At 35.5% G+C, this 24,370-nt stretch overlaps 3 protein-coding genes across 8 annotated transcripts in view; all 3 read right to left on the bottom strand.

The window, feature by feature from the left end:
• The window catches only part of LOC135748302 (uncharacterized), a 42,836-nt gene extending 28,804 nt beyond the window's left edge, over positions 1-14,032 (bottom strand). The window contains exons 1-2 of one of the 6 annotated variants that reach the window (XM_065266485.2): positions 13,937-14,032; positions 3,462-3,513 (exon numbers count right to left, since the gene is read on the bottom strand). In XM_065266485.2, coding sequence (XP_065122557.1) covers positions 3,462-3,513; positions 13,937-14,009 — 125 coding nt within the window. In that variant the 5' untranslated portion in view covers positions 14,010-14,032. The other 5 variants (XM_065266487.2, XM_065266486.2, XM_065266490.2 and 2 more) reach the window with 5 other exon arrangements.
• A 224-nt stretch (positions 14,033-14,256) lies between these two features.
• On the bottom strand, positions 14,257-15,671 carry LOC135748309 (lysozyme g-like). The gene is made up of 5 exons (XM_065266498.1): positions 15,534-15,671; positions 15,301-15,384; positions 15,019-15,215; positions 14,753-14,891; positions 14,257-14,642 (listed from the first exon to the last, which is right to left on the bottom strand). The coding sequence occupies exons 1-5, from the start codon at positions 15,535-15,537 to the stop codon at positions 14,509-14,511; spliced, it is 558 nt and encodes a 185-aa protein (XP_065122570.1). The 5' UTR covers positions 15,538-15,671; the 3' UTR covers positions 14,257-14,508.
• A 3,901-nt stretch (positions 15,672-19,572) lies between these two features.
• LOC135748375 (receptor-type tyrosine-protein phosphatase eta-like) lies at positions 19,573-22,021 on the bottom strand. Its single transcript, XM_065266579.2, has 5 exons — positions 21,954-22,021; positions 21,551-21,841; positions 20,239-20,496; positions 19,875-20,141; positions 19,573-19,712 (listed from the first exon to the last, which is right to left on the bottom strand). The coding sequence occupies exons 2-5, from the start codon at positions 21,573-21,575 to the stop codon at positions 19,573-19,575; spliced, it is 690 nt and encodes a 229-aa protein (XP_065122651.2). The 5' UTR covers positions 21,576-21,841; positions 21,954-22,021.
• Positions 22,022-24,370: the final 2,349 nt, after the last annotated feature.

The raw sequence follows: 24,370 nt of genomic DNA, 5'->3' as shown, positions 1-24,370 counted from the left end.
GCCACTGCAACTGAATCTGTTTCAGAGTAGTCTGTGCTACATTATTTCAACAAAATAACAATAAATAAACAATATTGTTAGTATAACACTGGCAAACCAGTGTTATAAATGAGCTTATATTTCCTAAGCAAGCAACAGGATGATATGTTTAAAGTCCCTGTAAAGTCTGATATTAAATGTGTTCTCAGTTTGTCACACAACAGAAAAATGTGTTATTAACCAAATTTGAATGATGAAAAAAATGTTAAGTCAATAAAATAAGTTATCAAAATCTTGGAAAAAAATAGACAGCATTCTCTCAAGCGGTGGGGGCAAATTAATTAAAAAAAATGTAAATTTATATAATGCTTGAGTATGCATGCCATGCCTGTTAGACAGAGACAGTAGAAAAGGTAACTACTGGGATGAGAAAGAAAAGTAAAAGAAGAGAAAGAAAAACTTGAATGTGGACACAATGCTGACTGAATTTGAACCTGTAGCACTAGCAGTAGCAGACTGATTTATGTGCCAATATTTGGACGTGTGCACCCTTTTCACCCTTTCATCGATTACGTTGACTACGAAAATCCGTCGACATGCGTAAAATCCGTTGACGCGTCGCGCTGTTTACATTCGTCTCGCGTAATGGCGGCTTCTGCTCCTGGCAGTGTTTCCCATACATTGATTTGTTTGTGTGCGCCACAAAATCAACAATGGCCGCAACATTTACATTTCTATTTTCATTTAAAACGGCTTCATTTATTGTTGTGAGCAGAAAAATTGTTGTGAGTAGAAAAACAGATTATCCAACAGATTAAATAGCTAATCAAAAAGAACACTATATTAATAATAAAAAATAATTGTTAGAGTAGTCGACTAATCGGAAAAATTATCGCTAGATTAGTCGACAGAAAAAATAGTTGTTAGTTGCAGCTCTAATCTGTACTATTATATTTGCTTTATTTTGGCCACCCTCCTCCTCTCTAAATATTAGCATTTGCCATCGGACACATTTAACTTCTCTAAAAGAATCATGACTAACACAATCCTACAAAACTTGTGTTACTGCCCCTCCCACTTTAAATGAAGTTAAATAAAGTTGAATGCAAATATTTTTATCTAAATATTTTTTGCTTGTTATGGCAAACTATCATATAAGAAAAATGTGCTAAAGTGCATCCAGTAGACATTTTTTTTAAGTAGACGATTTAAAAAAAAATCATTGGTTGGATCCATCTGGCTTTCATTTTCATCTTTAACATGTCGGCCAATTGTTGCTTAACAAGAAGCAGCTGATCTGGGCCAAATATCATTCATATGATATTGTGCAAACGCATTAATCATTTTTCTTAGACATTTCCCTCCCTTTAGTAGTGCTTCCTAAAGCAACTCTCTCTACATGACTTATACTCAGATTTAGGGTTTTAAACAAACTATTCTCAATTTTTGCTGCATTATTCATCCTGTGTTTCAAACATCAATGATATCTTAACTGCACAGATGGCATGAGATGGAGAGGATTAGTTATACCTCTACTTAGAAATCACACTTAGTTAGTTAAAGTGATATTTTAGGTAAAGCAATTGAGGAGTTCAGATGCAAAACCCTCCAAGTGTGTCTGACACGTTTTCTTGTAAATTAGCCTTTTTCATCAGGTTCAGTAATTTCACTTTAATGGCTTATAAACTTTAGTCAGTAACTAAAATGTATTATTTTAACAAATGTCCCTTTAGTCATCATTTCACTGAAATTTAACGGATTTGACTGTCTTCCGCTGCAAATAAGTGCATGCAAGCTTTTTTGCAAAAACCTCTTCCTTGGAATAAATAGCAAAAATGTTGCAAATGATGAAAGTCATAATGTAAAAATTAAGAAACTGAACCACATGCTAGGCTGTGATCCATGCCACATTCGGTTAGCCAAGTCTAAGTAAGGGACACAAGTTAAAATGAGAAACACTATCGTTTTGCGCTCCGTCACAAAGTGCATCTTCTGTGCATTTAGAGGACTTTGCTCAAAAATCGATGTGGCGTTTTACAGATTCTGTCAACAAAGGGGTATTTCTGAATGACTTGAGGCTTTATTAAACGTATTTAAAGCAAAGGTACAGTATTTGATAAAAATGCATGCCGAATGCATTCTGCATCTGATCTCCTCAATTTCTATCTGGTATTTTTACAACAGCAGCGAAAAAGTCCTGAAGACCAACCATGAAGAAGTAACTTAAGCTATATATAGAGGAAAATAATATTGTATTAACTTGTGAAATTAAATCTTACTAAAGTAAACACCATGTAGATGAGTAAAATTGTTCTTGAAGAGATAATAGATGCGAAGATCACATGAGACCACATAACACCAATTAATAAGAAACTAGTAACTGTATCATTACATACCATTAGTAGTTATTCCCCACTGTTTAACCAAGATCAAATTTGTTAATGGTTAAAATGTGTTCGAGGCATACAGATCTGCTCTCATGGATAAAGGGGCTGGCGTGACATCACATGGATGACCTCTACACTGTGTCATCAGATAACAGTCATTCATTTCCTCTGTTAGTCTCAGGGGAAGTGCACATAAAGTCTGTCTCAAAGATTCACTCAGGACTGTTTCACAGATATTGCAGGCGAATGAAATAACAATACAAAACAAGAGACACTGCAGATACAAAGAAAGAACAAACACACATCATGAAGCCCAGATGAGAAGGGTATAGGCTACAGATGGATGCATAATAAAGTCACATGTTATCATTTTCCTGAAAGTATGGGAAAGATAATAAAAGTGCGACACCATTATGACCTGCTGTGCAACATCTAGGCATCTAGAAATTTAATACATCTGGAAATTGATTTAAGATTTTAACCTTTGTATTTGGTAATTGATACCATTACAAAAACCAAAACAATACTGTTGTTAGGGATACATTTTCATTTTTTGGTGAACTGTTCCTTTAAAGTCCCCCTGTGGTGAATATTTATTGTTGTTTATATGTCTATGTGGTTTTTAATATGCCTGAAGACCAATTATCGTCTACAGGGAGACTTTAAAGGAACAGTATGTAGGATTGTGGCCCAAACTGGTATTGCAATTACAAAACTTGTGGCCAAAACTGGTACTGCAATCATACAACTGGTGGCCAATACACAAAATGACAACATAAACATCAGTTGAGGGCTGCAACTCCACTTTTGAAATGACAATATCCTGGCCAGACCACTGTTGTCAGTGATATAAGTATTTGAAAAGAAAATGGTTTCTTAATGTGACATATCAGGGCCATTTTATGATTAATTGATATAAATTTCTTACATACTGTTCCTTTAAAGACAGAATATCAACCAAACTACATGACCCCTTTACCAAGTGCCTCTTCTGCTTACAAACCATCTCCTTATCATCACCCGCTGTGTGATTCTGATAGTAGAGAGCTTTGAAACGCTCTGAAAACCATCTACAAGACAGACTCATGAACTGACCTTGGACTGCCTCCAACACCAGAGTTCTGTGATGATGTCCGGCGCTTCATGTCTTAACATTTGGATGGGAAGGAGGAAGGAGGCAAAAGAAAGAGAGAGAGATAAAGAAAGAGTGAGAGTTAGTCGAAAGAAGACGAATTCAAGCAAAAGACATTAGCAAGCATGCTAGCTAGCATTAAACATGCTAGCATGTTAGCTTTAAACAATATAATTGTAAAGGAGCAACTGCTTAAGCCATAGGGAATTATTAATAAACAAGTGATTAATATACATTCAAAACTCATGCTTTTGTTATACAGAGTACTTAAAAAGTGAAGTGTGAGTTTCGACAACAAGACGCAAGTGAGGGATAATGGAACCGGGAGGAGCCGGGCATTCAGCCTGGATGTTATTGTAGCTCAGTTGGTAGAGCACTGCATTAGCAGTAACAAAGGTCATTGGTTTGATTCCCAGGGAATAAACATACATTGTAAGATCTGGATTTGAGGTAAATTATTGATTAAAGCTTCACTATAAAATCACATTCGTGTTGATTTCGTCAATGTCACTTTTAAAATTTGTCCAATTGTTATTGGACGGGACAAACCACACTAACTAGAGATTGCACAGAAGAAGAATCTATTAAAAATAATCAATTTAATATATATACATAAACTTCCCATTAATCAGTCCTCATAGCTCTGCATAAGGTTGCACTGACATTCAAGTAGTAATGCAAGGTTGTTGTTAGTTTGACCTTAAAGGGTTAGTTCACATAAAAATGCTTAACTCTGATGCTTTCTGAAATACATAATTGAGGCCAAATCCAATTTCTACCCCTTACCCCTACACTTTCCCCGTACTACTCCGTTTAGCGTCTTCACCTAAAGGGCTAGGGATGTCTCATTTCTCTTCCAGTTGTAGGGGTAGAGGAAGGGTCCAGATAGCCCAAGTCTGTTTGCAATCGCTGTTATGGACTGGCATTCTGAAGCACCTGAGGTTTTCCCCCGGTGTGCCACCTCCGGAACGCAGTTCCCCCAGTCTGTTCCCGGTGCGGTTGCATTCCAGAGGCGGCACACCGGGGAAAACTCCAGGTGCTTCAGGCTATGTTTACATTAATGCGTTTATCCTTTAAAACGCGTTACTTTTGCTACGTTTACGCCTTTCATCTACACTACATCACCGTTTTTGACCCTCATAAACGGATTAGTTCGCAAACGCTGAAGACCCTGTTTTAGTTTGAGAACTCAGACGTTGCTCTGAGTGTAAATGAACGTAGACGGAGTCTTATGTAAACGAACAGCTGATGTTAACCTGACAACGCATCATTTTCAAAGTAAAAATTATTTTATTCATGTAAATGTTGGTTTGCAACGGAGGTTTTGCCAAAAATAGTAAACATCTACCAACCAGCTATTATAAACGCTATATCGGATTGTTTTAACATGTATCCTTATAATGTCTGTTTTATATTAATGTTTGAGTATTGTTGGGTTTAATGTGTTTATGTTTTGTTTAAATTTAGTTAGCTTACGAAAGATAGACTGTCATTTTAAACGCCATATAGGCGTTGTAAAGGCCAATATGAAGGGAGAATTGTAATGGGTCAGACATTATTTTCCAGTTTAATGTAAGTTTTGTTTGCTACTTTAAAATGAATTTCGTTTCAGATAATTTGTCTCTTAATTTTAATCGATGTTTTGTTGATAAGTTTTGTGAATATAAATTAATAAAAACAATAAACTCAACGTCATTAATATATAATGCTCGTTTAGGCGCTTGCGCTTTTAGCTATTCTGTGTTGCTAGCGGAGGACGTGCACGGACCTGGCACACTTTTAAAAATTAATGCAATAAGCATTTCTGGTAGGCTAAAGCAATACTTCACCTCTTACTATGTTTGATTGTTTTAACATGTATCCTTATAGATAATGTCTGTTTTATATTAATGTTTGAGTTTTGTTGGGTTTAATGTGTTTATGTTTTGTTTAAATTTAGTTAACTTACGAAAGATAGACTGTAATTTTAAATGCCATATAGGCGTTGTAAAGGCCAATATGAATGGAGAATTGTTATGGGTCAGACATTATTTTTTAGTTTAATTTAAGTTTTGTTTGCTACTTTATAATGAATTTCGTTTCAAATAATTTGTCTCTTAATTTTAATCGATGTTTTGTTGATAAGTTTTGTGAATATAAATTAATAAAAACAATAAACTCAACGTTATTAATATATAATGCTCGTTTAGGCGCTTGAGCTTTTAGCTATTCTGTGTTGCTAGCGGAGGACGTGCACGGACCTCGCAAACTTTTAAAAATTAATGCAATAAGCATTTCTGGTAGGCTAAAGCAATACTTCACCTCTTACAATGTTTGATTGAAGTTTGCATTTGCTAAAATTTATTTTTGCTTCAAGTTCGCTACTGTTAGTACTGTTCACTTGAATGCTTTCTTTTTAAATCATTAAGACCTTTATGTTTAGTTATAAAATCAAAATTAACCTATTAATCATATTAATATGTTGTAGGGGGGAGATAGAACAGTATAAGACTTTCCCAAACACATTTTTATAGGTTCAAAAATAGTGTCTGTTATAGTTGCCAGCAAAGGACCCAGGTATGACTTTTTGTCAATATCGCACACCCCTAGGCTGCGTAAACGCGCAAAGGTAAGCTATTATTAGAGTAATAATAATTTTACACTTTTATGCGCATGCCCAGTTACATGATTGGTCATGTTTCATGGGTTTATGGTGGTGTGTGGATGAAGATTCTTTTTAAAATGCCAGTATAAACGAGGATCGTTTTCATTTTAAAATGCCGTTTTAAAACGCAAATGCTCTAATGTAAACATGGCCTCAGATTGCCAGTTCACTACAGCGATTGCGAACAGACCGGGGAAACCAGAATGTGAATAGACGGACGGGGAGACCACCCGTAATAGTCAACAGATGGGTCCAAAAAGTCCAGGGACCCTTTTTAGGCATTAACCCACTAAAATGATGATTATAGTGACAGCAGCATGATAAACATTGCATCTACTTTTGACGTAGGTCGTATGATGATGTATGACGTTGTAGTAGTTGTGTCATATTTCTTAGGGGAATACTTTTTAAAACCATATTTTTTCCACTCTGTTTCAAGGAGAAGGGGTGAGTGGTAGGCTTAGGGCTATAAAACAGAATTGGGATTGGGCCTGAAAGTGCCCATTCATCTTTTTGTGATCTTATTGTAAAATAAGATAATTTGATCAGATTTTTCTTTGTTTCACAAAAGCAAAATCTGAGAAAGAAACATTCAATCTTTTTGATTTTGATAAATTAACTATGACTGATTTCACTGAGGTCTAGGCATTTTACTTTATGTTCAATGATTAGAAGGTTTCTGCCAGGCTTTTCTTTTTTGTTAAATCTCAAGAAAACTCTTACAGTATTGGTTTATGAAAACATTATTGACAACATTAGCTAGCATTATTGACAACCATCTCCATCTCATTCCCTCAATTATAATCCAAGACCGCGAACTTCCTGCAGCATTACTGTGGCACTAGGAAGCGCACATTACATTGATCACTGATGTAGACTGAGGTATTTTTCCTCTTACTTTTCAGTTTAATAATGGGACAGTATCCACTACTTCTATTTAATGTAGTTCTAAAAGCACAACAGGTAACTTCTGCTTACGCATATGGTGCTACATAGATCGACTGGTGTATGGCATCCGGTATCACAAGAACGATGCAACAGTGCTGCCTTTAAATCCCTCTCGCCATACTTTGATGTCACAGACTAATGGGTCTGCGCAGTGCCACATGTAGTCAAACACACCTATGGTTTATATGGTAGCAAAAGCAGAAACCAAGATAACAAAGCAAATGAGCAGGGGCGATGTGTTGGTTAAAATGATGACATTTCTAAATTAATTGTGCTAGTGATATTTTGGATATTAAGACTTAAGACTTTTTTAAGAGGTCAAATAAATCCCAGAGTACATATGTGAAGTTCTAGCTCAAAATATCATATAGCTAATTTATTATAGCATGTTAAAATAGCCACTTTGTAGGTGTGAACAAAAATGTGTTTTGGGGTGTGTCTTAGAATGCAAATGAGCTGATGCCTGCACTAAATGGCAGTGCCGTGGTTGGATAGTGCAGATTAGGGGCGGTATTATCCCCTTCCGACATCACAAGGGGAGCCAAATTTCAATTACCTATTTTTTCACATGCTTGCAGAGAACGGTTTACCAAAACTAAGTTACTGGGTTGTACTTTTTCACTTTGTATAGGTTGATAGAAGCAATGGGGACCCAATTATAGCACTTAAACATGGAAAAAGTCTGATTTTCATGATATGTCTTTTTTAATGCAATAATCTTACATACACTCTTAAAAATATCACTTATGGTTCAACACAGCACAATATGGATCCTCACAGGTTCTACATAGACGTTTAGCACTAAAAATGGTTCCCCTATGATTACGAGCCATTGAACCACATTTAGTGCTATTAGCACCATTTTTTTTTTTTTTTTGAGTGTATTGTGTCTTTAAACTGACACCATGCCTTCACTGACCCAGTGTTATTTCTGAAGATTTTTTAGCTTCAGGCAAAATGAGGGTATACTTTTTTAGTAGATATAGTGCCACATGACAAGCAAATGAACCATGTTGAACCACACTAGACTGATTTTGTAAGGAAAGCTCCCAAATTACGAGGCTGCATGAATATTTTCTTTCAAATTTGTGGTGTACAGTAAAAATCATACCACAGTTGCTTAAAGTAGACAACTAGACATGCAGACATAAAAAAGGCAACTGCAATTACAGTCACATGTTATTTATGTACTCCTGCACACAAATATGTATGAAGATGTTTTTACATTTAGTAGATATTTAAAGGGATAGTTCACTCAAAAATAAAAATCTCATCATTTTCTCTCGCTCTCATTTTGTTACAAACCATACATTTCCAAACTGATCATGAGCCCCATTCACTTCCATAGTAGAAAAAGAATACTATTGAAGTGAATGGGGCTTATGAATGATTTGGTTACAAACATTCCTTAAAATATCTTCCTTCCTGTTCATCAGAACAAAGACATGTATACAGGTTTGTAACATAATGAAAGTGAGTAAATGATGACAGAATTTTCATTTTTGGGTGAACTATCCCTTTAAGGCAATATCATACGCACAGTCGCACACACATGCAACACACAGTGTTTGGCAGCCCTTAGCATTTGGTATGGATCAGAATTTTAAAAACTAACAGCAGTTAGCAGGGAATAATAAATAAAGACTCTCTGTACTTTTGTGGTTGTTATAAATTCACCACAACATAATAAACTCCTTTAACCAGGCTATTGTAATAGGTACTCTATGGGAATCTGATACCATACAATTTAATACTGGATAATCTGCAAGTTAACCAAAGAAGCACATGGCATGACTCAAATATTTTACATTTAGCAAAAAGTACACACAGCTCATTGGCTCACACTGTAAAAATATAGGCTGTAACTTTTTAGAGAAAATGTGTCTTGTAAGATAGCAGCAGTCTGTTAGAAACCGCACAAGATAATAAAAAACTAGAAAAAAATTATACATCAACAAGCTCAGAGAAGGTGCAGAGGTCAAACTGAAACATTAACACTCCTATTTCCATGTCTGCTGAGACATGAGCTCAGGAACCATAAATGGTGTGAGAATGAAGGTTGGTCATAACGCAAGGATGAAGCTGGTTCCCATCAAAACACAAGTTCCTATCAAAACCCTTTAAGATTTCGGTTTCTTTGCAAAGACATGTTTTACATTTATGGCCAAATACAAAACGTTGTTTATAAAAGTTGCAAACTGTCCTATTGTACATTCTTGACCATCATGAACCCAAGAAATGGCAAATTCTGTAACCAAAACAACTTTTCTGGATGTGCACCAATGGTAAACAACATGCTCTCTCAGGGGCTTTAGAAAAGCAAACAGTAGTGATGAGTAGGGTCTTGTTGGACATGTCATGAGACCATTAGACAGAAGAGCTTTTAAACAGACCCTAATTCATTCAAGAAGCTATTATATTACTTCCCATGAACCACAACAGAAACATTATAGTAAAAAAGGCACACTAAATCATAATAACATAAACATTATTCATACCAAAAGAACAATTTTAGTGCTCCACTAATAAATCAGCTCAAATTAAGCCATTTTATATGCAAACATGCCACTAAATTTCACGATATCATGATAGTAAATCTTAACTTTTCTACAGTTCCTCCAAAAACAATTAGGAAAGCCTCCAACTTACTTATTTTCACCAAAGCAGCTGTAAAATCGAGCCATGGTGTTAAAGTTTACCCCAAAAGCTGCATTTCCTTAGTGCATCCTGTGTAAATTTCTCCTTAAGGTCCAAAAAGGGAAGCCAGGTTGGTCAAATCATCAATATCTAATTTCTCATCACCACACGCATAAGAGAAGCTTGTGGGAATGTGTGTCCGTCATAGGGAAGGTTCATGTGTGTTTCTGTAGTCTATCTCTCAGGACTGAGCATGCTCACTGTCTCTTTCTCTCCGATTCAACTCCTCCACCCCTTCTCCAACCCCCGTCACCTTATACAGAGAAACTAGCTACTATTGTCTCACCCAGCAGTTCACTGTCGACAGGGGCAGGCGTCATTTGATAATTAAATGGGCAAGTTCCCTGAGGAGATAGCACTTGTCTTTTCCTTAGGGGCTTGTTCTGTAACACGAAGGGGGTTGAAAACCCAGCTAATAATTAATAATCATTAATTCAATCACCCAATATGCTTTAAAAGCAACTTGGTTATCGGTGAGAATAGTCGAGGTTAAGCCAAAAGCAAACGTGGAGGCTGAACCATGCATGTAAATTCAAAATACAAATATACAAATGTCTGCGTTCAGTTTTCAGGCAGTGAGGGACCAATTCGACAAATTTGAATGCTACTATAACGGAAGTGATCGGACTTTCTGGTTACTTGACCTTCCTCTTTCTCCCCTCCTTTACTTGGGAAACATGCGCTCACAAGGCTTCACCCTTACATAAAAACGTTTCGCCTCCCTGATGGTTTTGAATATTTTCCTTCCCACACAGGCAAATCGAGCACAAGTATTTGGCAAAAATGTAAACAAAGCTTTGCGGCAGCCGATTCTTTTTCTTAAAGATAAACAGGTTAGGAAAACACTGGGCGGTGAGGTAAGACTCATTTCATATGAAATATAAAAGTAGACACGGGCATCGATTTCACACTTCGTGATAGCTGTCGGGTCCTATCACTTCTATCTTAGACATATGGTGAGCAGAGACACGGGCGAGAAACATTTTCCTGAATTTCAATGTTGTGCAGAGATATATCCTACATCTTGGTGAAAGCTTGGTGAGACCATTTCTCTATGAAAAAAGCCAGACTGGTATTTCCTGACCCATTTCTACTCCGAGTCTGCCTCATATATGTGTTTTGTTCAAGCCAACGCTTGTGGCAATTCCTTACACATGCGTACGAGGTGACAAGGTGGCGAATTCATATAAATTCGTTAGACCACTTTAGTACATTTTTGTACGATTTGCATTCACACCTGTAATGTTGGGGTAATGGGGTTTTATTCATTTTCCCCCTATAATTCTCGTAAGATCAGGCAGGTTAATCAGCACCAAGAACTGCTGAAGTCGTTCTAATCGACTTTAGTCAATCGTAGTCAACATGTTCACAAGTGAACTAACAGCATAATAAAATTGCTACAATATTAATAAACTTCTTTTAAGATCATTCATCTCCAAACCCCGGAAAACACAGAATAACACAGAATGAATCATTCTTCCAAGAAGTAGTCATGAATATTTGAACCTGGAAAGTGAAAGAAAACCCCCGTCCCCCTCAATTCTGTCAATTCTGTCAGTTTTCTCGGACTCAAGTTACTTTAGCAGTCCCCTACTGAGTACTGTTTCTTTTCTTTACAAAGCTCGCTGAATTCCAGCCCACATCTGGAACACATCTTCTGAGTCTCTACCCCACAATCTAATTAAGGCCATGTATGCCAAACTGTAAATAACTAAAAAAAAAAGTACGGTTAAGCATAGAGGCCTGCAAAGCAGGACAGCGTCTAATAAAACATTTCGAAATAGCTTATGGAGTATATAGGATGAGAATGCAAGTTCATTAGTCTACATTCTTATGAGAAAGGAAATTAAAACAAAGCCTTGAGCAGACCAACTCTCTGTGTGTCTTTTAAGTCCCGTAGTTTTACAATTAAAAGGATCCAGCTGGGTCCGCACAGCTTGACCAATGAACACAGCCCCCATCAGCTGCCCTTATCCTCTATCTGTGATGGGTTAACTTTCTGTCCCCCATGTTTATGCTCTGTAAAACTCTGTGTGTGGCAGCTCTTGAGTGAGGCTTTTCAATGGAGTATCTCAACAGTTTAATGGGATGACAATAATTAAATAATTGCACCCTCGATTTTACAATGCACTTTTCCCCAAAACACAACAGGACTGTTTAAGCAAGTAAGACTATGGCTGTAGCTATTGAATTAACTAGTTTGGTTAGTTAATTAAACAGATAATCATTACGTGCACACCTCATATGAGACTCACTACACCTCAAAGAAGCTTTTATTCATCCATTGCTTTCAGGTTATCTATTCAGATTTATTTAGTGTCAGATATGACACTTCAATGTAGATTTATTATGTGAGATTTTTTTATCGTTTTAAAAGCAAATTTCTGAAAATTGAGTAATAAATGCACACTACATCAACAAAGAGGCATGATTCACAGTTCAAACTGTATTGAGTCTTCCAATTCGATTTAAATGGAGTACATTAGCATGCACTGTTAAATAGGGCTGGGTATCGATCCAGATGTTCCAGATCGATTCGATTTCGATTCACAAGCTATCAAATCGATTCCATTTCGATTCTCGGTTCGATTTTCGATTCCGGTTCTTGGGTCGATTTTTATACTCAATTCTTGATTCAACTCAATGAATATAGAAATAATACAAATACTATTTTAATAAAAAAGAACAGTGAACAGCAGTTTACAAGTGGGTAATTAATAAAAAGCCACAACACTTTCATCGTCGTCTTGCTTGCTAAATCTAAAATGCTTCCATACCTCTGACTTTTTATGTGAAGGTGGCATCAACATCGATGACGACCTGAAACCCCCGTTTTAAGCACTAAATGAATGAATGACAGGCTCGCCTCTCGCTCCTTGGTAACATCGCACAAGGCAAAAAAAGATGGTGACATCTAGTGAAGAAGACTAGTAATTAGATTAACATTAATCTTACGTTTAATGTTTGCGGAAATAAATATGAAAGAAAAAAAATCGATCCTGCTCTTTGAGAATCGATTTTTAATCGTCCATGTAAAAAAACACGATTAATCGAAAAATCGATTAAAGCAGTAGGGGTTATTACATACATTCTTTTGGCTTAAAGGGATAGTTCGTCCAAAAAATTCAAACACTCTCGTGTTATTACAAACCTGTGTAAATGTCTTTGATATTTTGAGATAATTTTGAGCAATGTTTGTAATCAAACAGTTTGTGAGCCCCATTCACTTCCATAGTATTCTTTTATCCTACTATGGAAGTGAATGGGGCTCATGATCGGTTCAGTTACAAACATTCCTCAATATATCTTCCTTCGTGTTCATCAGAACAAAGACATTTATACAGGTTTGTAACAACATGAGGGTGAGAAATTTTTTGGGTGAACTATCCCTTTAAGAAACTTGTTAAAAAGATGTCTCAAAAATGAATTTTTTAAAAAAAATATTAGTATGAATGTTATGTCATTTTCCCTAATCTAAAAAATGATTTACACTAGTCGAACACAATTTGTTTAAGAGATTTTGGTCATTCAAATAAGTTCCTGTGCAGGACTTTTAATGGGCAGGTTTGACCCATGAAGAACAAGCTGTCACAAGCTGGGCACCAATTTATAATATAACATTTATTGATTTAATACGATAACTGATCATTTAAGACATGATTTGATATTTATCCATTGCTTCTGTGGTTGTCTAAGGTGAAAATTGCAAGTGCAACTAACAAAAAAAACTGATTTTACAATTAATCTATCCATTATATTAGGTTTTTAGAAAAACAAAGATGAAATGTTATTAAACCCAACTTTTTGTCATTAAAACAATATTACGTGATGAATGCAGATCCTCGCAGCACTGATTTTCTTACATTGTATCATTGAAACGCTTTGAAGTAATCGTCTTTAAACAATTTAACATAATTCCCTCAAAGGATATTGATATAAAGTTCATTAGTAGGCAACAAATCGCCGACCAGATTAACAAAAGTCCCAGAAAGTTACTATAACTCACCTGAAGACTCCACATAACATTATTCACTCGACTAGGACGAGTTATTGATGAAGATGTTTGTTTCCTAACAACATAAGCTCGGTACACGCGCACAGATCGAGACACGATAAAACAAAAAGCCTTATTATCGATTTAAAACAGACCTGAAGTCACAAAGTCAACGAGATCCCATAGTTCTTCAGAGCTCATCCGTAAGCACAAAAGATTTTCGCTCATTTTATTCCAGTCTCGTGTATGAAGATTTAACATCGCCCTCTATCGTAGAGAACAGATGAACGTTATCATCATGAGGAGCTGAGGAGACTTCAAAGCATCGCGAGAGCGTTGCGAAAGCGCAGCTTTGACTTTGCTCTCGCGATATTTTGATCGTTGAGGGCAGCCCTGAATGAAATCCTCTCATTTTAATAGTTGTATTAAAAGATTATTCATGAAATTGATTATTATTTGTAACACAAGACTGAAACATGATTTAAGAGTTTTATTAAGTTTGATTTGTTCACACCATCATCAATATCAATGCACTGATTTATTAAGCACTAAACAGTTAGGCTGGTAAATAAAGGCAAAAAAAAAAAAACCCATCAAAAACGGTTTGGGGAAGTTTGTATAAGCAATGCTTAGAAATATCCAATATATGCATAATTTCAATTAATCCAAAAACTTTTAATTGTTTTATCTTCAAAACAGGGATTTTACAACTTTTACCAGCTGTTGTTCAGTAACCCTTGCTTCTAAACCACTGGGCTCTGGCAACAACATCATTAGCATAGTCGTGTCCTGGGGTACCCTTGTCCATATTCTCATATGTGCGGACATTTCCCGGACCTGCATTGTAAGCTGATATCCCTCCTGAAACAGACATTATACTTCATACATTACAACATAGAAATCTAACTTGATGTCTGGTGATTTTCACACTGATTTATGTTCAGTCCCTCAGGGAAAGTTACCAGCTGTACCTTTAAAGCATTGCTCCTGTGTCCACTGAGGAAAGTTTTTTTTAATTGCTTGAATTGAGCCGATGAGTATCTCAATTGCTTGTGTGAGATGCTGCTCACTGTCCCATGCACCTACAGGCGTGTGATACCGCTTGTCAACCTAGAAGAAAGATATATATTTACTTTTTTAATAGATTAAAAAATGTCTATTTACATCTAAAAGTCAGTTTTCTTTATCTTCAATTTACTTATGCATGATATTTGGAATAAAACAGGTTACTCTATACCTGCATGAGGCCGAAACCATTGCCATGATCACCCCACCCATCCTTTAGCACAGCCCCAGCTCTGGACTCTCTGGATATGATGGCAGCAACCACTGCTGGGTCCATCTTCTGTGCTTTGCCAACTTTAATAATTAAACTCTTGTATTTCTCCATTCGTTTCAGATCATTCTCAGCCAGTTTTTTAGAAGCTGCAACACCTTTGACAAAAATCATTTATTTAGGAGACAAGAATATTTGGAAAATTTGGCAACTGTGACATGTAGTCTCATTATGCACTTTTACCCTTAATTGTTAATTTGTCCTGTTTGGCTGTTGCCTCTGATGCTCCGGTTGTGTCTATTTTCATGATGTCTCCATAAATGCATGCTGGTAACAGTATGAAAAATATATCAACAGAAACCCCTTTAAAGTTAGTATATAATTTAAATATACATTATTACAATATTCAGCAGAGCTACACTTAAATGCCGTTCAGTGTTTGGTCGCTTAAAGATATTGTTTTAACTTTAACTTACCCATGATGACAGTTCAGAAGTGCAGTTTAAGCTCCTGATTATGCTGCACACTAAGTCAGACTACTAAACAGTTGGTTTGTATTTCTTTTTTCTCAGGTTCATTCTGTAAGGTGGGGCAACATAATTAGAGAACATGTTTAATCTCATAACTGTAGGCATTTCAAAATTTTTGATTGAGTCACAGAAACTTATGTGAAAAGATTTATGGATACCTTGTGCACCTATAAAGACTTTGATGCAAATGTTATATGAAAATGCATAAACAGAGGACCCATTTGCTTACACTATTTCACAAAAGCCCTTTAACTTTATCAACAATAAAGACAACACAGAAATGTGCAACAAAGTGTGAAATGCTTAAAAACCTAAATATCAAAAGTTTTAACATTTGGTTAGAGGTTCAGCTGATATTTTAAATAACAGTATATTAACACAGATAGATGCAGGCATTTAAGGAATTTCTTTAAATATTTCGTTTCAAAAGTAGCAAATCATGCAAATCATCATGCAGGACAAACTTTTTGAAAAGACAGGCACTGTAAATTCATGTGACCATTATAAATATTAATTCAATCCTTAAAAATATAAACAAACATGAAGGTTTATTTATTATAGTGCCACCTTATGGCCAAACCTTAGCAACACAGCCTGATAAAAGATTTTCAAAAGTTTATTTCCCTAATTTATGTTTATCATCTATATACAGTTAAAATGACTGACAACTGTAATGTGATTGGATGTATATGTTAAGGCATTTTCACTTTTTTGATCAAATGGTTTTAGTTATTAAGCCCCCATAGGTGTGACAAATTTTGGCAACCTCAAAATAGCATGCTGTGTGTTTTATCAACTTTATGTCAGTTTGGGTAAAGAGCAAAAATGTATTAATTTGTCTCATAAATTACAATGATTCATGCAAATTTAGAAATCATAGGACAATCAAGTAGCAAAGTACAGTGACTAAGATTAAACAATGGTTTTGCTTAAATGTGTTGAATAATAAATAGTACACAAAAAATGTACTAAAGACTGTTAACATTAAGGGGCGGTTTTCTGTACAGGGCTTATCCTAGTGCAGACTAACATGCATGTTTGAGTTAATTCGAAAACATCTTGCCCTGATATATCTTAACATGATCAGTGCTGTTTTCATCCTAATCCAGCCCCCAAACCTAACCCTAAACTTGACATTTCATGGGATTTAGGCTGTAGCTGTATCCCATCTAGCCAGAAGGGCTGTTTACATCAGGCTTGTTTGAGATGTGCCTGCTTTGCCTGAAATTTGGATGAGAGCAGGCTAGCTTGTAAGGGACAGATCATACAGAATGCGTATATGGCAGTGGGAGGTGCCATTGTGGGCAGCAGGGTGCATGTCATGTGTGTGGCTCGTCATGTCAAAATATGTGTTTGCCGCGTCATGTGAACCACGCCCGGGCGCGGTTTGGTTTATCACACTGGCCGGGTTGCAGAGGTGGGCTGGAGCGCGGTTCACATGGGCTCAGGCGCGGAAGGCTAAAATGTGAGCGCATTTGCACCAGAGCGTGTTTCAAAAGGAGAGACAATTGTGCGACCACTCATCTTCATCTGCCTTTGTTAAAACCTTATGATTTGCATAGCAGGGTTTCGTGAACATCTACGCTGCACATGTGACAGATCAACTAAGCAATATGATATGCATGTGAGAGGGCTGTTTGTCATCGTGCACCAAACGGCTCTAAATAAAAAACACAGACTTAAGATTACGATGGGTTTCAGTGTTAAGACAGCGCTTTACTTCCTGCTTTGTTCAAAACAATTGCATAATGACGAACGGCTTCACATGAATCTTTTGGGGATCTCTGAGAAATAGTGTAATATTAAATTTATATTTTGAGAAAATGACAGTGTTTTTTGACCTTGCATCCCTGCTGAAAAAAACAATAAAACCATTACAGAAAATTCTAATGGTTTTATTGGTTTTTTGGGGAATTTTATTGGTTCTAATGGAATATGGCCCAAAACACACTACAGTGTAATGGTTTTAATGGTAAAAGCTAATGGTTCCTATTGGTATTTTAATGGAAACCATTAGAATTTTCTGTAATGGTTTTATTGTTTTTTTTTCAGCTGGGATGCATTGAAACCTGTTGTTGGGGACTCCTTAACAATATTAGGAAGCTTAGAAACTGGACATTACTGGATATTCATTGTGTGCACATCTCACATGATACTCAGAGAAGTATGCTGAGATTCACTACACCTCAGTAAAGCTTTTTGTAATGTAAAGTTTATGTAAAGGTTGCCCAGTTACATGAGACTAGTCAAATTGAACCATGTAGTGAAAATATAAGCTATAACAACTTGAATGTATGCTTGTGTCCCATAGGAACGGATTACCACCTCCTACTGGCTAGTAAACTGAAACCCTAAAAATGCTAAATGGACCAAGTACACCTGGCTGCAGCTCACAGATCTACAAAGATCACTGACTTGAGACTTATGCTTCCCAAGGTAAAACAACAACAACAACAACAACTGTTGAGCACATTTAGATTTATTTATGATGTTTTAGACACGAAAAAAAAAAAACAAGTAAACATGAATTAATAATTTCACTAATGCATATACACTGACAGAAATAAACACAAGGAAATATTTACCCAAAGACTAACCAGAAAATAAAACCCACCTTTAAACTAGAAATGTAAAGAGACTGCATTCATTACTTCATAAATAATTATTTCATAAAGGTTCCTGAAGCTTTATTTGTCAGGCTAAATGGTTAAAAACATCCTGTTTCACAAAAAGTAGTTTGTAGTGTAAAGAGGTTATGAGAAAACTTTTAAGACCCTTTGACTGAAAAGTTGTTTGAGGAACCAAACTTTTTATGAACCCTTTTTAGCACCTACTGTGTTATATTTAAGGGTATACAATATGTATAGGTAGCATAACTATCAAGTAATAATATTTTTTGCATACATAAAGTTTTAGGAGCATAACCACCACCAAGGGGCACCCAGCCAGGCCACCCATTGCAAATTCAATTTTATGTCAATCCACAATTTTACTGAACATGATACAGTATTGAAACAGACAGTAGAGACAAATGCATAAAACAATAAAGATGAATATATTATATAATTAAAGCTTAATTTTAATAATTAAAATACATATTAATTTCCAATAATTCAGGCAATGCAATACAAGAAGTCTGTAAGAAAGATGATAAACCAATGAACTGCAACTAAAGGTTAAGTTGAAACTTAACTGATGGTCTGACTTCTGTTTTGCTGTTATTTATATCAGTAGTAAGTCTGGGTATAAAGACCGGAGTGCAGAAATCCTGAGAAATGGGTGAATAAATTAAAAAGTTACATAAGAGTCAGAGCAGAGGTTAGTATAAATAAAATAAAAAAATTATTTTATTATTTGATAACAATAAAACCATGTTGTATTGTCAGGTTGGTTTTACAAACCAAGTTTTTGTTGTAGGGATTGTGATAACATCATTTTTTGTCTATCTTTTGGAGTTTCCAGTAGACATCTTTAAAATTATTTCCTAACTGATTTTCAAGCTGAAATACAAAACCGATTCAATGATTAGATTTCAGTTGCAGGAGCCTTTAACTAAAACATGACTATACTTCATGTTTAACCTTTAATGTACTTTTCATTTTTTCAATCCTATAAAATAAATGTAATCGTGCAAGTTTAATCTAAAAATGGGTTATTTTTGACCCATTATCGGTAAATATTAGACAGAGTACCTGCTGGGTTAAAAATGACCCAATGTTGGGTTGCTGTAATTTATAATCAGCGGTTGTACAAATGAACATGGTATGAATATAAAGTTGCACTCTTAAAAATAAAGGTGCTTCACGATGCCATAGATACTGTAAATTATTTTTTGTGCTGTATTGTTAAATTGATAACATTTAACACCTGAAAAACCTTTCTGTTTTACAAAATGTTCTTTATAAAAAGATATGAAAGAAACGATTCATTAAAAATCCTTTGACTAAATGTTTCTTCTATCATTGTTAAGCATTATTTTTTATTTTTAAGAGTATGCTTTGTAAAGTTTGCTGTGATCATCTCTCACCTCTTTTTTTATTTCTGTCAGAGTTGTACTCTTGCTACAGGAAAATGGGTTTTCACTGGTGCACATCACTGCAAACGTCACTTTCTTCTTATTAGGCACTAACATAAAAATAAAGATGTCCTTGTTAAACATCATAAAAATACATGACAGAAACACAAACTGCAGCAACAAAAATACACTGCGGTCATGAAACATGAAGTGTTGACAAATGTCTTATAGATGTAATAGCTACAAAATAAAACATGGGGAAGGAAATGTACCTGTCATTCCATAAGCAAAGACTGGAGCACTCTCTTCATTGCCAGCCACAACACTGACACTGAAGGTATAGTTTGTTCCTGAATTTAAACCATTAAAGATGATAAACATTTTCTCGGTTAAATTGCTTTTATCATGTTTCTGACGGTGAGCTGTCACATTATACGTAATTTTTGAGTCTCCCTTCAACTGTTCGGGAACTTCCCAGGTTACTTTTATGGCAGTGTGGTCAAGAACAGTAGCATTCGCCAATACAGGAGAAACAGGTTCTGCGCGTAGAAACAGAGTTTGTGTTAATTTGGATGTAAATTTGTTAAACAATACAGAGCAGATGAATCAGCAGTCCACAATATCGTGGTTACTTACTAGTATGCAAAGATTTAAAAACAGGATCACTTTCCAGTTTAGGTTTCTCAGAAAGAGTGATGACAGTGATGGTGTACTTTACTGCTGCTTGTAGTTTATCAAAAAAGTGACTCAATTGATCAGTGACATTGAACATGCGAACCCAGCCATCTGCTTCAATCCTCACATTGAATCCTTTATAACCTTCATTCAACTCCCAGCTTGCGTTAATAGATTGAGAAGTTGAAGTTAAAGAAAGATTTGCCACTTTGCTTGGACCTATATGCAAAGAAAAGTAAACTATTTGTGAATTTAAATCAACATAACTTAAAATTTCAACGGTATATATTAACTCAAGGGGCCCTATTTTAACGATCTGAAACGCAAGTGCGAAGCGCAAAGCGCAAGTGACTTTGTGGGTGGATCTTGGGCGCTGTTGCTATTTTCCCGGCGGGAGAAATAACTCTTGTGCCAGGCGCAAATCAATAAGGGATTGGTCTGAAGTAGGTTCATTATTCATAGGTGTGGTTTGGGCGTAACCTCAAATAAACCAATCAGAATGCTATCCAACATTCCCTTCAAACGCAAGGGCGCAAGTTCCATGGCGGGTTGCTATTATTATGACGGATTTACCAGGCGCACGCCAGGAGCGGTTCACAGCCGAGGAGACCGACGTTCTTGTAAGAGCAGTCAAAGACAGAGAAGTTGTTTTGTATGGGGATGGGAGAAACCCGCCCAAATCAGCGTAGGTTAAACAGGCGTGGGAGGAAATAGCCACAGTCTCATCAGCTGGCATCCCCAGGACGTTGCGCCAAGTGTTACAATGATATTTTTAATGAATATTGTTCTGTACTTTTGGTATTTAAAAGATTTTCTGTTATGTTGTTGATTTTTAAGAGGTTACCATTGTGCTGAAGAATAGAGCATTTGCTCAAGTTGAGAACAGACTCACCGAGCATTAGCTTGCTGTTTTAATCAGATGGCGTTTTGATAAAAATGCTAAAACTGGTTGTCTTCTGCAAGTGTTGTTAAATAAAAAAGTTCGAATCATTTTAGTAGTTTTGTGTAAATCAGTGTCCACGATTGAATCAAATTTAAAATGCAAAAAAACCCAAGTTAAAACAACTTAATTTTTATGAGTATTCAACACAAATTTTTAAGTAAAATTTAAAGTATTTTAGACCCAATGTGCAAGGTTGTTTACTCTGAGGCAACAGTACTACTGAGCCACTGCACCACACACCTCATATTCATATGTAACACATACTGCAGCTGCTTAATCTTATACATCTAAACCAGTGAGTATATTTTAAAGATTAAACACCATACTCACGTGTGTATGCATTAATTTGAAACATTTCTCCTTGTGTTTCATTGTTGTTTGTTAGTGCAGCCACACACAGAATATATTTTGTGCCAGGTGTTTTATCTGTAAAGTTTATCCACTCAGGTGTTGCGTTTGTGATTATACAGTTTACACACTCACTGCAATTATTGCAAAATATATTGTTTTCATTAAGACAAATACAGTAACCCGAAAGGTTTTCATTAGGTTTTGTCCAGGAAGCATTTATGATTGTTTCATATTTATCTGCTGATTTTAGATTCAGGACAGGTGAAGGCTCTGAAATACAAATAACAAAAAGAGTTGTGAGCCTATAAAAAGCATTACACAAAGATGTTTTTTAGATAAATGTAAAGATTTTTTCATAATGTAGTGTTGACTGTGTACTTACTGGTGTAAGTAGGTACTCTCTTTGGCACACTTTCTGTAGTACCATTAACTATAGCAGTAACTGTGAAATAATACATTTTCCCTGGGGTAAGACCCAATATCACAATTGTTCTTTCAGTGGTATTACGTATTTTGGATACATCTGACACGTTTACTGAATAGAAATCATATCTTCCTGAGTGATTCCACCTCAGTTCGACGCTTTCATTTGTCACCTTCATCACACTCAGATTATAAACACCAAATGGGGCTAAAAGAAAGAGATTGTGCATCATTATGCTCATTAGTGATCATTACATTTGGAAATGTCAAATATAAATGAATGTAGATAAAAAAAAATTATAGACTGCGTCCAAAAACAATGAATAACATAAAAAAAATTATATCAGTGCTGGGTATAGATTAATCTCTTACAAAGTAAAAGTAATTTTTTGCATAATATATGAGTTTGTGCTGTGTGTAATTATTATGTATAGATATATAAATACACACACATTCATATATGTATTTAACAAACATTTACATGCGCATATATATTTATTTATATTTTTATATATTCTATATAAATAAAAAATGATATATAAATAAAAAATTCTTAAATGTATATATATGTGTGTGTGTACATAATATTATACACACAGCACAAACTCATATATTATGCAAAAAATTACTTTTATTTTGTATGAGATTAATCTATTCCCAGCACTCATTTATCATCATTGTATACAAACAGTAAAAGGGTCTATAAATAGGCCTACATTCACTTAAAGCTGCAATCTTTAAATTCTGCCTCTCTATCGCCATCTCTGTTTAAAACATAAAACTGATGCAGAGTAATTTTCTGTATGTGCGTTGTGCTTCAGCAAATTATCGTCATTTAAAGGGGACAGAGAATGAAAAACCATTTTTACCTTGTCTTTGTTAAATAATGGTAGTCTACCCGCATTCACAACCATACAAAAAGTGCTAAACAACCTAAACATCTCAGTCTCTAGAAATTCCTCATTTCGAAATGTCAGCCAGAAAACGGCCCAATCTGAAAAACTGATGCTTATTACATCACAGGCATCTCACTGCCCCTCCACTTTAAATTAATTGGCTACATTTTTTGAGTGGCAGCAAAGTCAGCCAATCAGTAATGAGATTGCAAGTTAAGCCAGTAGGGGGAGCCAAATAGGTGCAAAACCACTTGTTTAAAATCCCCCACCCTAATAGAGCTTTAATAGACTTTTTGTTTACGTAATCATGTAAAGATAAATGACTTTCTCAGAACTGGCCACTCAAATTATGAATCATTATTATAAGCTTACCATTTTGAATCAGGGTAAGGTAAGGAGATAGTTTGGAACACAGATTTTACTCTAATTGCTTAATAATAGATTTTTGGTAATTTTTAAGTAAAAAAGTTATGGATTGCTGCTTTAATTACCAAAGGTTAATTAATTTGTGCTTTTAAAATAAAGCAATAAAATGCCAGGTCAATAAAAGTCCAGGTCTACTTACTGGTATACACTGATCGTTCAGCAGGATCACTTTCCAGTTTATATTTCTCAGAAAGAGTGATGACAGAGACGGTGTAGCTTTCTGCTGCTTGCAGCTCATTGAAAGTATAACTTGTTTGGTTAGTGACATCAGACGTGCCAACCCTGCCAACTGCTTTAATGCTCACATTGAAACTTTTATAACTTTCAATTAACTTCCAGTTGGCAGTAATGGATTGATTAGTTGAAGTTAAAGAAAGATCTGTCACTTTGCTTGGACCTATGTGCAAATAATTCAATGAGAGTAAACAATTTGTGAAGGTAATCAACAAAATGTAAAGAATAAAGATACTCAGTATACTTAAAACTATGGAATAAAGGATTAAGGATAAATGATAAATATTTTTTTTAACAAAATCTTTGCAGTCTTTCACTGTATAGATTAACTAATATTGTTTGTTTTTTTCTTAAATGACTTCAGCTCTTATTTTTATGGTTAGAGCCTGTGAGTCTACACACAAGTAAATCAATACACAAGTCAAAGTTGGGGAAGGACAATTTGGCATCTCTAATTCATGCATTTTGGAGGTAACCAGAGACACCCAGAGTAAACCCATGCTGACACAGGGAGAACATGCAAACTAGACCCAGAAAGATCTCCTTAACCAGCCAAGGATCAAACCAGACAACTTCTTACTCTGAGACAACAGTGCTACCCCTGCACTGCACCACACCCCTCATATTTATAAATAACACATAATGATGATGCTTAATCCTCTACATTGCAACATAAACTCAATACAGATAAAGATTTTATTTAACACTTTAATCTAAACCACTGCGTATATTTTAAAGATTAAACACCATACTTACGTGTGTATGCATCAATTTGAACCATTTCTCCTTGTACTTCATTGTTGTTTGTTAGTGCAGCCAC

This window comes from Paramisgurnus dabryanus, chromosome 16 (genome assembly GCF_030506205.2).
Source record: "Paramisgurnus dabryanus chromosome 16, PD_genome_1.1, whole genome shotgun sequence".
Lineage (NCBI taxonomy): Eukaryota > Metazoa > Chordata > Actinopteri > Cypriniformes > Cobitidae > Paramisgurnus > Paramisgurnus dabryanus.
The sequence above is the reverse complement of the archived record's forward strand: the minus strand, read 5'-3'. Positions and strand labels throughout refer to the sequence as shown.